Genomic DNA, 17,280 nt, shown 5'->3' with positions numbered 1-17,280 from the left:
AATATAGTCTTGGCGTCTGGGTCGTCTTCTTCATCTTTAGTCCTCTGTGTCTCTCTCCTTTCTCTCAATCTTCCTGCCAAGGAAGTATTTTCATATGTTTTTTCCAATACAATACAATATCACAGCATGCAAAGTCTAAGTACTCCTTTCGTTTCACAGGATTCTTTGTGAATTGACCTTTTTAAGTCTTCTTTTTAATTAAATAGACTAGAAGTTTTTTAGGGAAATGATCTATTTTTGAGACAGATCTACTATCTCCGATCGATATATAGACAGACCGATTATCGATCCGACAAATCGATTATCGATTCGACCTATATATGGACAGATCGATTATCAATTCGATAAATTAATTATTGATCCAAACCATATATGGACAAATCGATTATCAGTCTGACAAATGAGAAAATAGATCTAGATCATTTTGCTAATTGAAATCTTAGAGAGGCTTAATAGCCAAATTTTCTCCATTTCAATTTATATCTTTCTTAAGAAAATATTTATTAGGAATTTACTTTATTAAATTAATTTTATTAGTTATGTTTTAAAAATATAAATTTAAGTATATACACTTTATTTAGTTATTTAAATTTAATGATTAGGATAGTATGAAAAAACTAATAAAATTTGTTATAAATTAAAACAAAATATTTTGATAAAAGGCTACTAAGAAAACTGAGGGAGTAGTTCACCACGACACCATCAGTTCTTAGCTTCTCTATTCCTAAGTAGAAATTCTGGAGAAACCTGCAACAGCTAACCTGAACAAGAAGATCGACTCAGGAAAAAGCTTCAAGAAGATCGACCCAGAAACATACCTTCAAATATTAGTATAAATTACTATGTAGCAGCGGAATTAGAGGTATTATGTTTCCAATCTATTCAAATCTTTACGTTGAGATATCAAAATTTCAATTTTCTTGTCCGAATTGTTGGTGAACACACCCGATCTCGATCTCGACCTCGTTTGACCGGATCCGACACAGATACCACACCCTTACCCGTGTCAGTGTAGCGCCGAAATTGTTAAGTCCGTCTAACTTAGACTCAAATGTACAATTGACATAACCTGGTCCGAAGATGGGGGTAGAGAGTCGTTGGCTATGTTAACATAATTTATGTTGAGACTAGGAGAGTAAATTTGTAAGCCATTAGAGGAGCTTGTCATGTGTCTATTCGCACCAGAAATAACAATATAAAGAATCAAGTGACGTGGGAAGTCAAAGCTCAGAAAGCACTTATAGAATTAGAGAGTGCTGCAAGGAGAAGAACTCACCTCAAAAGGCAGCAATGACCCTGATACCATGTAGAATTTCAGAAGAAGAAAATGCTTCTTCCGTACATCACTTATGTTGTTACGTTCCATGAGAAAAAAGTATTTATACAAGTGAATCTTAACTGATTTTGGAAAAACAATCAGTTACGATAAAACAAATACGCTTTTCCTATAATTACACCAAAAAGGAAAAATAAAGTCTCCCCAAATCTTGGTAATAAATTAACACAATCAACATCTTGATTTTTATATTGTTTCTTAAATATTAGTGATTGCAGACTGAACAATGGAACAGTAGTTGCTCACTAGCTAATGGTTTTGTGATTCTTGGGTAGTGATAATTTTTAATTGGTATGTTAGATTGAAAACAATGGGACTTGCAGAAGTTTTTGTTGGTGTTCAAGTGTTCTTTCCTATATGATTTCTTCTTTTAGATGCTTTAAGCAGGTGTGATCCTTGCATTTCAGCATATAGAGAACATTACAGCAATGAGGTACAGGATACTTAAGATGTGATGAAAGGCCAAACGCATTGCAAAGTTAGGGGTGAAGACATATTTCATGAAAGGGATAGTAAGATACAAAAGAAACCAAATTGTGGTTTGTCAGAAATGAGCTCAGAAAGTCATGGTCAAACTCTACAAAGATGTCCTAGTTCTGAAATTGTTGCCGAGCATAAAATATGTGAATATCCTTCTGTTATTCAGCCAAAAGCAGTTATAGATCAACGTCTTCTGAAAGGAAGTGTTTGTGCTTTCTGTCATTCGCCTAAGACCACAGAGGTGAGCTTATCAGTGCTGTATATGAAATGAGAAACTTCAAGCTATTAGCTGCTATTACAGTGTTGTTTCATATATTTTTCTTAGTACTCTCTTCCGCTGCTATCATTTGGAAAGTTAATCGCTTATTGTTTGGTCCACATCCTTTGTTTATTACACACACATGTTTATCTGGACATATTTTGCTATATTCAATCAATTCTTAGTACTAAATTTTTCATTTTTTTTTAAATATTTGCAGAAAACTGGACCATTCTTGTACTATGCAAATGGAAGAGAAGTGGGAAATTTCACTTCTCTTTCCAAAGTCATATGCGTGCACAGTAAATGCATTGAATGGTAGGTGGTTTAAATCATTTTGCTTGATATTCCAAAAATAATATTGTTTTATATTTACTTACCATTTTAAAAAATATGACACTCCATCTGTCCCAATTTATATGATAGATTTTCCTTTGTAGTCAGTCCCAAAAAGAATAATTTCCTTATTTGACAAATAGTTAATGACACTATCAATATTTTATCCATCTTGGGTCCCACTTATTTGGCAAAAAAGTCCACACAGGCATACTCTTCTATTTAAAAATTCATTAATTTTAAGGGTTGTTTGGAAACATTGCAAGGTCTTTACATTCCTCTTGAACTCCTTACCTAGTCTAACTACATCACATAAACTGGATGGAGGGAGTATTGATTTATAATTGCGCAACTGATAAAGGCAAGATTTAAGTATGCAGTTCAGTGGCAGCCAGTGTTGTCAAAAGCAAAAAACGTATGCAGTCAAGTGGCATGTCAGCTCTATCCTGTGCAATCACTTCTTTTTATTTATGTAGGTGTTGGATGAAATGGAAAAAGTAGACTTAAAACACATTATGTGCTTCATCTTTATGCTTGAATTATTTAGCTGTGTATAAATGTTATGGACAATTGGAGCTGGAGAAAAAAAAAGGAACCTTCTTTTTGGTCTAATGATTTTTTCATTTAACAAGGTATCAATGTAGACATACTAGCTGATTGGACTCTAGAGCTAGATCCTAAAAAATAACCTAGAGAAAACTATGGTTAGTTGGTCTGCTAAACAAAACCGAACCAAGTGCACAAACAAGGAGAATAATTAAGCTTATCTAAACAGCTTGTTCATTTACTATGTTTTGTTCCACTATATGTAACTGTAGGACTGTATCTCTAACGATAGCTTTACTTTCCTGTGCCTTCTGGCTGAATCTATGACTGTTTCGTTCTAACCAGATATGGTAGATAGCATTCGTAGGTCTTCTATTGTTCACCTGAACTGACCGCCACCCTACCTCAGCCTCCCATGATTCTGTCTGCTTATACAGAGTCCTCTAGATGTTCTGGGAATAACAGCAATCAAAGAACATATGAGCATGACTTTCCTCCAGTGCAGATACACAAAGAACACAATCCGAATGTGTTTAGTAACCTTTAGTTGTAACAATTGAACGTTATAGTAATATATTGTGCTTATGAAGCTGTATTTTTAGTGAATATAGTCAAATTCGAATAATCCAGGTAAGGCTCAACTTATATAGTGCTTTTCAGGCAACGCCTTTATGTTGTTTCACCAATGGCGCACCTACTACTAAAGCATAATCTCATTCTTATATTACATCATATTGTTGTTGATCCTTTGGCATTGTGCAGTATTTTGTGAATCACACAATTATTTGTTAGTCAATCCAACTTTTATTGGATAACTTTTCAGAACTTAATATTTATTGATTACAGGACACCTCAAGTATATTATGAAGGAGATATTATAAAGAATTTGGACACCGAGTTGTCAAGAGCTGCAAAACTTAAGTGTAGTAGTTGTGACTTGAAGGGTGCAGCACTTGGCTGCTATGTGAGATCTTGCAGGAGGAGTTATCATGTGCCCTGTGCATTTGAAATCCAGGATTGCCGGTGGGATATGGTAAGTGAACACTACTAGTTAAAAAAATTATCAAATTGGTAAAGTCTTCCTGTTCCTATTTTCCTAAAAGTCTACATTTTTAATTATAGGACAACTATGTGATGCTGTGCCCAATTCATCGATCTGTTAAATTTCCCGGCGAGAAGTCAAAGTCCAGAAAGCATGTGAGGAGGGAAGTGCATCCAGAGACTTCTCACCCGTAAGAAGAGTGTATATTAAGGCACTTGCTATTTTGTTTTCTATCACTTCTTAAATTATTGGCACTGGATGAGAATGTAAAACATCACTATAGAAACTTTGAAATCTGTGTGCTAGCAATTCAATCCAGCCACTCATCCTAAGCTCCTTTGTTTAAGTGTGTTAATTTCGAAAATGGTGTACCTTCCTAGCTAAGTTGCGTGGACTCTTCATTAGACATGGCAATGAGGCGGTGTGGGTGCAGGACAGTGCGGGGTTTTAGGCTATGCAGGGCGGTGCGCGTTTTAGACTATGTGGGTGCGGGGCGTGTTGGAGTAAGTTTTTTTCAAATGATACGGTGCGGTGCGGGTTGCAGGTATATGCGGGTTTAAACCAAAATAAAGTTAAATTTTTTGTATTATTCTCGTGAATCTACCTAAAATTATATGTATTCTTTACTTAAAATTTAATCATACTTAAAACGACATGTATAACACTACAAATAAACAATTTCATAACTTTTCTTTTGAAACCGGTAAAGTAATTTTATAACACAAAATATCAAATAAAAGTTTAAAGATTTTTCCTTATTAAATTACTTTGCCATGTATAGCTTATTTAATTTATCTATAGCAAGGACTTAAATAATCAGATAAACTGATTGATCTCTAATTTTAATTTCTTGATTCATCTTATAAATGAAAATCTAAATCTGATATTTGATCTTGTACACCTATACTTCTCTGACAATTTCATAGTGAAAAGTGACATAATAGAAATTGGTTGTTACTACTTCCTAATTGTATATTTGGAAATATTATGATTTTCAATGGAGTTACAAATTTTTTCAAAAAAAAAAAAGAAAATGTAGGGCGGTGCGGTAAGGGTATGCGCAGGTGTAAGTGTGGGGTAGGTTTATACAGGTTTAAAGGTGATGTGGGGCGGTTTTTAAATTCGCGGGTTTAGAAAAAACCCGAACCACACCCGCACCGCACCGCTCCATTGCCATCCTTACTCTTCATATTTGCTCACGAGACAGGTACAGGATACTTGTGGGATTCGGTCAACCCACATTGGATACTTTGACAAAAGACCATGGACAACTTTGGGGGAAAATTGAGATTTTGATTTCTCAAAATAAAAGATAAAATAGATTTAAGGCATGGAAAATGGCATGCCTTCAATATTATGGTCCTTTTGTCTCCTTTTTAGCTTTTCCTCTTGGTCAATATTCGTTGATTCATGTTTCAGGACAAATGGAGGGAAAGTAAGAATTTAAGTGGTTATGTTTTGACTTCTGGTAGACAGTAGCAACGATTTGTAAGGAGAGTTGATGGAAGGCCTTGAAAAACTTTCTTTTTCTTTTTTTGAGGGGGAAGAACCAGAGAGCTTGAAAGAAGTCGGGGTCTCGGGAAGACGACATAGATCTTTCAAAATTTAGAATAATTTTATAGCTCTATTTTATTATTTTGGAATTTTTAGCCGAATCCCAGGACCTGTATCCATACCTGGCTCCGTACCCCCGAATCAATATTTCTATGCTAATTCTCTAGATATAACTCATGTACACTTTTTTTCCTGCATAAAAGGTTGTCTTGATATGAGATGTGGACAATAGTTAAATGACAAAAATGTTGCTATTGCTTGGCATAAAAATGTTGTGGATCCACAATTGTTGCTAATTGGAAAGTGAAGCTGTAAGGAACTGCTCGAGTTGCCCGTATAATTGGGAATGCTTGTGATAAACAAGTGTCTTATTTGATTGTTGTGGAGCAGAAGCTTGTTAAGGTTGTCAGGATTGGAGTAGTAATATGAATAGTATATAGAATGCTAGTTGGAAAAGGATTTTAGTGTATTGTCCTACTTGGAAAAAGATTAGAATGTAGTATCTATAAATAGAGTCTCAGTGTAATAATATAGATACAACAATTCAATAATATTCGTCTTGTATATTTCTTAAATGGTATCAATGCTTTTATGCTCTTGGTAGAAAATCAACGAGCTTCCTTTGTCGGTGGGCGGCTATAACCCATATATGCCGCTTGTTTGGCCAATGATTATGTTAGCAAAATTTGGGCTATCGTACATCTTTTCGGTTATTGTTTTCTCATATCTGATTGGTGTCGCACCGCCCATCTTTCTAGTGACTGTTTTCTTATATCTGATTTGCGTAAACCGTTCATCTTGAGTACCATGCATCTTTCCGAACTATGTTCTCATATTTGAGTTGCATAGCACCGTGCGTCTTTCTGGTGACTCCTCAGATCAGCTTTGTGTAGTTGCGTGTGGCTTTTCGGTGACTCCTTAGATCTGATTTGCATTGGGCCGTGCCATCATTCTGACACTGCTCATATAATCTCTTTTTCAGTAGGATCGTGCTATCATTCGAACCCTACCCATAAGGGTCGTGTCATCATTTCGATCCTACCGATCTTATTTTATGGCCTAAAACAGTCTCCTCGAACCTTCTTTGGAAAGTTCAACAATTTCTTTTTTTCAGTAGGGTCATGCCATCATTTCGACCTTACCCATATAATTTTTCTTTTCTAGTAGGGTTGTGCCATCATTCTGACCCTACCCATATAATTTTTCTTAGATTTTGACTACTTTTCAGCCGTCAAATCTAATAATCCGGTGCATGGGCATGTTCTGCCATTTTTCCGGTGACTTTCTTGATCAAGATCTACTTATCTCTTGATCTCAAGATGACCCATACATTTTATATACCAGTTTCCGGCAATTTTCTTGCATAAATCAACTTTTCGGCGATGTGTACTACTTTTTCCACCACTTTTTCAGTTTGTTCCTTTTCAACTCTGATTGCTCAGACATCTTAATCAGTTCTTGCCAGTTTTCTTGAAGATATCTTCACCAAGTCCTAAACTAGTCCGCGCATTAATTACATCTATAACAAATTCGGTACATATTAACCTGAATGCTATGTTGCTCAAGTCTCTTTAAAAATGGCAATGGATGCATGTCGGGTCCTCCAAAAGTAGTGCATTTTTGGGGGTCCGACATGGGTGGCACCAATTTTGGAGAGTCCAAGCAACATAGCCTGTATGCACCAGCCTGAGGAGGAGTGTTAGAATTGGGGTATGGATAGGAATAGTATATAGAATCCTAATTAGAAAAGGATTTAATGTACCATCCTACTTGGAAAAGGATAGAAATGTAGTGTTTATAAATTTGGTCTTAGTGTAATACTGTAGTTACAACAATTCAATAATATTTTTCTTATTATATTTCTCACAAAGGTATTAGTATCTCTAATAGGAGTATCTTCGCATACATATGCACACTAAAGGGATGCTTATCTTTTTAGGTTATTAGCCTAGTTAAATTGACTGTTAACTCTATTATGATTTATCCATTAATGTAAAACTTGGAAAACTGTTGTTTTTTCTTTCTGTGTAGACTTCGAATGAAAGTAATATCCTTGTCAAGAAGTTAGCTAGCATATCTATTGGAACATATTGGATCAATATGCTCTGTTACATGAAGGTAGCCACATAATATTGGGGTTTTATTGGTTGAAAAGCTTCATATTAATTCATGGAATACATAATAAAACAACTTCTTTGTATAATATAACATATTGTTTTTTATTCTTTTATGTAAATCAAAGGGAAATTGAGATATGCATTGTCGTTAGAATCTGAGGATAGATGTCCTCATCTATAAGCAATGCCATAATGCGTTTTCCTTTATCACCATTGTGCATGCAGAACCACTGTGCAATTGAGTTTTTGGGCGAGATCATCCTATGGACCGAAAGAATGGGTTCTTTGTGGGTCAGCTCTATCCTCAGTAGAGAAGGTTGGTTTATCCTTTCTGCGGTACCATATCCTCTGCTAGTTCTATCATATGTCCCTTGTATCTATCTTAAGACTGTTTGATCAATCTCACAATCATGTATATAGTTACCACTTACAAGTCGCATGGAGAATTACCATTGGCATGTTTCCAAACCCTTTGTTTATTTCAGCTCTCTGGTATACTAGAGGAGTCAACTTATTATGGTCATGCATAGATGGTTTAGCTCTATGTTTGTTAACATTAAGTTGATGTCTTAGTCCTGGTCGCAGCCTTTCATCTAGGGGGTTCCCTTCGACGGAAAATTATACTATTTTTACATGGTTAAAAATATTTTTTTTATGTATATATAGTGGATGTTGAACTCCCTTCGGCTAGTTCGTATATTTACTTCTGAACCCCCTCAATGAAAACCTTGGTTTCGCCACTGCCTGGTTGATGCATGTCCTGTGGATAGCGATGTGAAAGATCCACTTATTTTAGTATCTTTACTTTTATTTGTTTACTTGTATGGTGTTTGTACTTTAAAAGGGCAGCCCAATGCGCTAAAGCTCTTGCTAAGTGTGAGTTCGGAGAAGGGCTGAATCACAAGGATTTATTGTACGCAGCCTTACCTTGCATTTCTGCTAGAGGTTGGTTCCACGGCTTGAACCCATGACCTCCAGGTCATATGATAGCTACTTTACCAATTACTCCAAGGCTCCCATTCATGGTATTTGTACTTTGCCCACTTAAATGCCCTTTTATTTTTAGAGAAGCCTTTTGAGTAAAACAAATTGGTAACTTTTCTTTTGTTTTGAATTGCTAGCTGAAAATGGTGCATTTCCATCAGTATAAATCCATCGTATTGTCTTCTTTCGACGTTTTGCAGTATATGTTGGTGAAGTTTGCTAACATGTGTGGTGCAACTGTGTGCAAGTTTTGGAAACCAAATGTCACACATGTTGTTACAACAACAGATGAAAAGGGTGCATGCACCAGAACAATGAAAGTTCTCATGGCGATTTTGAGTGGAAAATGGATCCTAACTATGGACTGTAAGCACTGTTTCCTTCATATAAAACTGTTTTGTGGGAGTTTTTCTTTTGGTTCTCCATTGAATGAGGGGGCATGGGGGCACGTCGAATCGCTATTGAATAAAGAAATGGAATAAAGTAGAATGTGTGGAGATATAAGAATAAGTTACTTTGGTTTTGAGGGGGAGCAGAGAAATACCTGCTTAAATGTCTGACTTCTCCAGAGCCACTTTGAGAGCATGGAGTTTTTTTGGGAACAGTTTGCTTGGCCTGGGTCAATAGTTAAGTAGTTGTCTAATGAAGAAGGATGATCATTTTATTTAAATTCCATATTCCTACCATGGAACTTGTTTATTTGCAGGGGTAAAAGCGTGTGTTGCAGCAAATGGTCCAGTAGATGAAGAACTTTATGAAATAAGTCTAGACAATTATGGCAGTTTTGGGGGCCCCAAAGCTGGAAGGTTGAGGGCCTCAGCTAATGTAAGTGTTTGGTTATTGCAGGAGACTAAGAAACTAGTTTATTATATTCGTTGTGAATAAGCTTGATGGCTAGAAAACTTTTTTTTCCCTGGTTCCCAACTGAGGAAAGCTTTTATGTATCCAGTGAACAATTATTCCTTTATATTACAGGCGCCAAAGCTTTTTGATGGTTTCAAGTTTTATTTGAGTGGAGATTTTATGCCAACTTACAAAAGTGACCTGTTAGATCTAGTTGAGAAGGCCGGAGGCACTATCATTCAGAGCAAGGAAGAGTTTGTTAAACAGAACTATGGTGCACCGCAAATTCGGCCACCTCTAGTGGTATACAACTGTGATCCCCCGCAGGATTGCATGTTTGAAGAAAGCAATATTTTGCAGCAAAGATTAGCTGAAGCTGAGGATCTAGCCAAGCAAATTGGTTGTCAGGCCGTTCAGCACACGTGGATTCTGGAATCTATTTCTGCATGTGAACTGGTACCATTCTGCTGATGAGCGACTGCTGCAAGTTTTTTGTGCAACTGAGATACTGTAGGAAGTAGAAGAGTCCTGCTAAATGACTTTATCTTGGTGATAGATGAGAGCAAAAGTAGATGTACATTTTCTGCACCAGGGAAATATGGTGGAATCTTAAAAGCCAAATATCCTTTTTAAGATTTTGTGTATAAATGTGATATACTGAAAAGAATAATAGAGAGTGAAAGGTTGTGAGCGAAGAAGGTTGCATACTGAATTATTTTAACCACTTCTAACAAATGCCTATTTGTTTCTTTCAGCAAACTCATTGTGTACGCTAGTATAAGGACAATTGGTTTGATGGTTATTCCAAAACTCCCCAAATGAGTATCAAAAATTTTGCTCCTGTATTTTGTCATTGTATTATCTTCGCATCAAATGGAGTAAAAATACTTTTATGAAATGACTAAGGTTGCATTTGTTTTTATTAAGATTCAGACGTCTGAATTTGAATGCAGTGATTAAGACGTCTTCAGATCTGAAAACTGAATGGTTAAAACTATTTGTTTTTCAATATCTGAATGTGCAAAATTTATTTGTTTGCATACATAACAAATAAATAATGTAAATAAAAAATAATTATATATTAAAAAAATATTTGATTTAATACAATAAAATTGTTATTTGATTGAAAAAAATATTTATATTTGTTAGTGATAATGGAGGTGGTTTGTAATGGTGGTGGTGGTAATAATTGATGTTAATGATTAATAATGTTGGTGGTTGTTGAAACGTGGGGGTTGCACAACACTACGAGGGACCAGGTCCCTTAAAGTCAGACACAGGCAATAAAGCAGTAAAACAGTAAGGAAACAACACTTTGCAGGAAATTAAAGAACATAATAGTTTTAACGTGGAAACCCTCTTGCTCAAGGGAGGAAAAACTACGACTTGTCCCCACAAGCTCACGAATCCACTATAATCAATCTCTTGATTACAGACTCAATTTGAACCTAACTCTAAGCTCAACTAGTTTGCAACAACTCTATTACAAACTCTTTTTGACAACTCTGTCAAGATCTCACCTCGATATTGATTAACTCTAATCAATATCAAACTCAAGCAACTCTACTTAAGAACTCTTAAGGACACAAAGAAGAAGCATCACTCTTATAACACGAGTAATTCGATTACAGACCCAGACTTGACTCAAGAACACACACACACACTCTCGGCATACAAAGATTTGGACTTGAGCAATATTTGAGTTTTCACCGATTTCTCTCTTTGAATAATCAAGTTGCGAAAATTGATAATTTGAGGAGCATTCTTTTCTATTTATTACTGGATAATGATTAGGGTAGAAATACGATCGGACCAGATGTCCTGAAAGGTACAAGCTCACCTGCACAGTTTGTTATACTAACAGAAAAAACTGAGCAGGATAGTAACAACTGTACTGAACTTATAAAGACCCAGGGACCTGGTCCCTTGATGTCAGCTGATCATCATCAAAACAAGATATATCAATTTTCTCCCTTTTTTATGATGACAAATCACTCACAAATATTTTGAGCATCAATGTTCATTCATCTCGTTTACTTAGAGTGATTACTATTACTGTCGACGAATGTTCCCCCTATCATTACCCTACTTCCTTCAATCAATAGGCCATCATACATCACCAATATTCTCCCCCTGACACTATGCCATCCTTCAAACAATCTTTCCCCTGTCAATGTGCCATCATACTTCACCAACATTCATCACATATACACGTGGTACCTGGTCTCTAACACATCAAGCAACACACATCACCTAGGGCCTACCACATGAATTCAGTATTCTCCCTTTTGGCATTATTGAAAAGTGATAACAGTAAACCAAGAGTAAAATAAGCACAAGTTAGTTAACTCATAGCCATTGGGGAAACACTAACATGAAGAGCAACTTTAAAATTAAGGAAAAGACAGACGAAACACATAAACTAAGATTCATTCATATACAAAAGAGAAGTATCATTGTAGTGCATAATTTAAATGTTCTAGAGAAAAAATCACAGGAATCAAGAAAATTTAAATAGGTAAAGGACTTGGGAAGAGGGTTTGAAAAAGTAGAGCCATATTATTGTTTTTTGTAGCATAACAGTGTAACAATTCCTTGGTTAGATGCCTTGTATCTGCATCCAAGATAAAAACCTCATCAGTTAGAGTTAAAACTCACTTCTTTAGTTCAACATTCTCAGTTCTAAGCTCTTCAGAGACACTTGGATCCTTATTAGAAAGTTCTAAATTGTCATTTGCAATTTGCTAATCTCTTCATCCTTAGCAGCTGAGTTGAACTTCAATTCTTCTATTTCTTTACTGAGTTCTTCTTGAGAAAAGTTACCTGATTTCTTTTTCACACACTCAATTTTGATCGGAGTCTTCATTCCAAACAGTTGTATCACAGTTTCAGGAGTTCCATTTTCACAGACAATACCAAAATGATCAAACACTTTATTCAACCAATATCCATAAGACTTGCCATGTTTTCCATTTTTACCATGAACAACTTTATGCATGTGCTCCATCACTAAAGCAGGTAAACAAATGAACTTTATGCCACCTTAATATCATTTAGTGGTCTATATTTTTGTTAATTCATGATCAAAGAGGTCAATAGGTGTTCCCGAAAAAGTTTTAAATTTTTTGAACCTCGTTTAGACCACGTTTGGTGTCCCAAAATAGTGGACCAACGCGATCTTGGCGTGCCGCGTCACCTATCGCGTTGGTTAACATTGTTGCAGGGACTGCCTACAAAACTACTGAGGCTTGGCATGATCATGGTGCGACGCGTCGTTTATCGCATCGATGCACCGCGTCGCCAATCGCGTCGATGCCCAGTTTTCAGTCATTAAATGTTCATATTTTTAAGGGAAAAAAGGGTTAAGATTCCACCCTTATATAAGCCTATAACACGAGATTCAGCTATTATTTCACCAAAATATTGTTGTTACTCTTAAATACTCTCAAGAACAAGTCTAGGGTTTTCATAGGAGCTTCAAATTCAAGAGATTCTACCGTTGTTTTGAAGAATTTTCCATCCAAGGTATGTCAAGTGTTCATCCTAGGGTTCATTCAAATCCTGGAGCTCAAGAAACCTTTTCAAAAACTCAAGATAATGTTTTTGATGGTTTTCATGATTTAGTTTGATAGTGTTCATGACTATTATGTTAATGGGTTCTCTAGTTAATGATTTAATTGCAATTTCTATGTGAAGTAAAGCGATATATGTGTAGTACCATGTAAAAACATGTTAAACCCTTGAAACTTTGCCAATGAGAATGTAAATTATGATGACTATTAGTTGTATAGTGTTATGTGCATATATTATGCTCACCAGGTGTTTGATGAAATGCCCATGTGAATGAACTAGTACCATTATAACATGCTAATAAGAGATTTCTATTCATGTTCAAGTTAAATGTATGCTGAGTGTTTGATAAAAAGCCTTAGTGAATGAATCATGATACATTATTATGCATCCTTGTCTATGTTCAAGCTTATGACTCCCAAGTACTTGATGAAATGCCACAATGATTGTATTATGAATTGTGGACTATGATCCTATGTTCAAAGAAGTGTCATGTAGTTTCAGTTTCATGCTATCGAGTCCTGGGGTACTTGTACCTGATAACTTAGCTGTGTGCCTAGAGCCGACATCGGTTTCATGATAAATCTCAGTCACACCATGATTAGTAGTATTCTCAGTTAGTTTAAAAACTCAGTAGAATTCAGTCAGTTATACGACTCAGGAAAACTCAATAATCTCAGTAATCTCAGTCAATTATTAGATCTCAATAGTATTCTGTCAGTTAACAGAACTCAATAAACTCAGGCCAGTTCAGTTCAGTTAATTATGTTCAATGTCTATTCAGATGAGACTAAGATTCAGCACCGAGTAAGCCCAAGGATGGGAACTCACCTGTTAGTAGAAGGTGTGATTCTTAGAAGCAATCTTTGCGCTCTAGAACTATGTAGCCAGCATGGGTTGAGACATCAAACTTGCTAGTTGAGGGTTGATGAGGTGGATTAACATGTTATATGAGGGTCCCACCATTCTCCTTAGAGTATCTGTTAGACGAGGAATTTCTCACAGCTTGTCCTTACCAGTGGTGCGGTATTGACACCTTTCCAACTGGGATTACAGGTTGGACCCCAGATCTATTTAGAAAAAGAGGCATGTTGATTAGATGAATTCTCCCACAGCTTCAGTTGCAGAATTAGGACAGTCAGATAAGTCACTCATTCTCAGTAATAAAACTCAGATAGTTCTTCAGATATCAGGACTGTCAGATACAGTCACTCAACACAGTACGGAACTCAGCTAGTTCCATCAAAATCTAAACTTTCAGATACAATTTCAGTAATAGTTATGTCAGTTATCAGTAACTCATGTTATCAATATTCAGATATAGTAGTTAGTATTATCATGTATTCAGTTTTAGTTATTTTTCATGCATGTATTCTCACGTTTATGTTATACATTCAGTTAGTATAGTTCATGCATATGAACCCTTTGCATTCAACCTACCTCACTTGTATACCAGTACATTCAATCATACTGACGTATTTATGCTATGCTGTTTTTATACCATATGTTTAGAAGCACGAGCTCCAGAGCATCAGTAGCATTCTAGTCTCAACAGTCAGAGTCAACAGTGGACCCTCATCATTCGAGGCTGTTATTATTTGATTATTTCATTATTTTTAGTAGTTTGAAGTTAATTGGGGACATATCCCATTAACTCACAGTTTTCAGGCAGTTTAGAGGCTTTCAGACTACAGTATATTTAAATAGTTTATTTTAGTTTTAGGTATTTTTATACCCTATTCAGATATTATTTTATCAGACATGTTACAATTTTGAACCTTACAGCCTTACAACTTATATTCTATATTTATTCAGTTTATTATGTAGTGCTCAGTTATAGATATCAGTCATCGGTTAGCTTGTGGTCCTTTGGGGTCTTGGGTACCATGTAGCATTATGGGTATCAGATTTGGGGCGTTATAAACCTGGTATTAGAGCCTAAGGTTCAATAGTGTCCTAGGAAGTCTAAAAGCCGCATCTAGTATATTCTTATGCATGAGTGTATTGCGCGCCACATTTATGTACAGGAGGGTATAAGATGTTTTAGGAACAATTCCCTTTCTTTCAGTATTCATGTTGTGCTAGTGAGCATGAGCTCAAGTTTAACTCTTAGTCTAATCCGTTTCTCCATTTCTTCTACAAAATATGCCTCCCAAAAGAAGAAACGAAAATCAGTCAGCCCCTCAGCCCGTCCAAGCAGATCCCTTGGACGAACATGTTTCTCATGAAGATATCAGAGCTACATTCACTACTCTTGCTATCTCAGTTGCTTCCCAAAATGAATAACCAGCTGTAGTTTTGACCAACCTAGTGGCTAACACCATAGCAGCCAGGATTCGAGACTTCAACCGAATGAATCCACCATCATTTTTTGGGTCTAAGTCAGATGAAGACCCTCAGGAATTCCTTGATCAGGTTCAAAAGGTTACAAATATCATGGGGGTGTCAGCTGTTGAGACTGTTGAGCTATCTGGATATTAGTTGCAGGATGTGGCTCACACATGGTTCGAACAGTGGAAAGCAGAGAGGGCTGGTGATGCAGGGCCTATAGAGTGGGAGGATTTTCCCACTGCTTTTCTTGATAGATTCTTTCCTTTAGAGCTGAAGAAAGCTAAGGCGCTAGAATTTATCAACCTGAGGCAGGACAACATGATAGTGAAAGAGTATTCTCTTAAGTTTACTCAACTAGCTAGATACGCTCCTCATGTAGTGGCAGACATCATGGCTAAGATGAGTAAGTTTGTTTCTGGGATAAAAGATAGTGTAGTCAATGAGTACAGATCTAAAATATTGATTAGTGAGATAAAAATAGCTAGGCTTATGATCCATGCTTAATAGATAGAAGAGTAGAAGATTAAGATGAGAGAGAAGCAAAATAAGAGAGCAAGAATAGGCAGTTTTAACTTTGCTCATCCTAAGTCAGAGGGTGAAAGTCATTCTCAATTCTACCTAAAGTCATCCATTCCAGATCTTTCCTCAGCTAGTGTTCTAATGTTGAAATTTAGAGATGGCAATAGAGATAGGGCACCAGGCTCTAAGTCTTAGGGCAGTGTTAGCAGTGCCTGAACCTATCCTCTTTGTCAGACATATGGCAAGTACCATCAAGATACTTGCAGATTTGGCAGTGATGTTTGCTTTAGATGTGGCAATCCAGGCCACAGAGTTAGAGATTGTCCTCAGCTAGGTCCTCAGGGTCAGCGTAACCATTTCTCAGCTCAGTCCAATCTCCCGAACTAATAGGGTGCCATTTCCAGTGCTATTTGTGGGCAACACCCAAATATACTCTATTCTCTTTAGTCTCAACAGGATCAGGAAAATTCTCCTGATGTAGTTACTGGTATGTTACAGATCTTTCATTTGCATGTTTACGCTTTGCTAGATCCAGGAGCTTCTTTGTCTTTTGTTACTCCTTATATAGCAGTTGATTTCAGAGTCAGTCCCAAAATTCTAGCAGAAACTTTCTCAGTCTCCATCTTAGTGGGTAAAACCATCATAGCCCGATGGGTATACAGGAACTGTCTGATTATGGTATCTCTGAAGGTCACTTTAGTAGACTTAGTCGAATTATAGATGACTGATTTTGATGTCATTTTTGGCATGGATTGGCTTTGTTCCTGCTATACCACAGTCAACTTCTAAAATAAAATTATCCAGTTTTAGTTTTCGAATAAACCTGTCCTAAAGTGGAGAGGTGGTACTTTAGTTTTCAGAGGTCAGTTTGTTTCCTACCTTCAGGCACAAAAAATAATATCTAAGGGATGTGTCTATCATCTTGTTCGAGTTAAGAACTCTAGTTCTAAAACTCCCAGTTTCGAATCAGTCCCAGTAGTGAATGAATATTCTGATGTTTTTCCCGAAGATCTTCCAGGAATTCCTTCTGTAAGGGAAATAGACTTCGGTATTGATCTTATTCCAAATACTCAACCTATATCTATTCCGCCATATAGAATGGCACCAGTAGAACTCAAAGAACTGAAACAATAGTTGAAGGATCTCCTAGATAAGGGATTCATCAAACCCAGTGTGTCCCCATAGGGCGTACCAGTCTTATTCGTGTAAAAAAATGGTTCTCTCAGAATGTGCATTGATTACCGCCAACTCAATAAATTCACGATCAAGAACAAGTATATACTTCCCAGAATCAATGACTTGTTTGACCAACTTCAGGATGCCAACTATTTCTCCAAGATAGATCTCAGATTAAGCTATCATC

The 17,280-nt window shown here is 36.4% G+C and overlaps 1 protein-coding gene across 3 annotated transcripts; it reads left to right on the top strand.

Annotated features, from left to right (window-relative positions):
• Positions 1-654: 654 nt before the first annotated feature.
• Positions 655-10,342, top strand: LOC107863815 (BRCA1-associated RING domain protein 1). Of its 3 annotated transcripts, none has more exons than XM_016709968.2 (9): positions 655-862; positions 1,744-2,057; positions 2,296-2,393; positions 3,804-3,990; positions 4,080-4,189; positions 7,896-7,986; positions 8,855-9,020; positions 9,361-9,479; positions 9,630-10,342. In XM_016709968.2, exons 2-9 carry the CDS (start codon positions 1,791-1,793, stop codon positions 9,966-9,968), a joined length of 1,377 nt encoding a protein of 458 aa, XP_016565454.1. In that variant the 5' UTR covers positions 655-862; positions 1,744-1,790; the 3' UTR covers positions 9,969-10,342. The 3 variants fall into 3 exon arrangements, with proteins under 3 accessions (XP_016565454.1, XP_016565455.1, XP_016565456.1); XM_016709969.2 differs by having other exon boundaries at positions 660-862; positions 1,711-2,057; XM_016709970.2 differs by having other exon boundaries at positions 663-862; positions 1,724-2,057.
• The last annotated feature ends 6,938 nt before the right edge of the window (positions 10,343-17,280 follow it).

Source organism: Capsicum annuum, chromosome 3, assembly GCF_002878395.1.
Source record: "Capsicum annuum cultivar UCD-10X-F1 chromosome 3, UCD10Xv1.1, whole genome shotgun sequence".
NCBI classification, from domain to species: Eukaryota; Viridiplantae; Streptophyta; class Magnoliopsida; order Solanales; family Solanaceae; genus Capsicum; species Capsicum annuum.
Note: the sequence above shows the minus strand (reverse complement) of the source record. Positions and strands in the feature narration are given on the sequence as shown.

Excerpts from the sequence above, each read along its gene's own strand:
- LOC107863815 (XM_016709968.2), top strand. The coding sequence starts at position 1,791 with ATGAAAGGCCAAACGCATTGCAAAGTTAGGGGTGAAGACATATTTCAT. Across the intron at positions 2,058-2,295 it reads ATTCGCCTAAGACCACAGAG|AAAACTGGACCATTCTTGTA; the intron begins GTGAGCTTATCA and ends AAATATTTGCAG. Across the intron at positions 4,190-7,895 it reads CATCCAGAGACTTCTCACCC|AACCACTGTGCAATTGAGTT; the intron begins GTAAGAAGAGTG and ends TTGTGCATGCAG.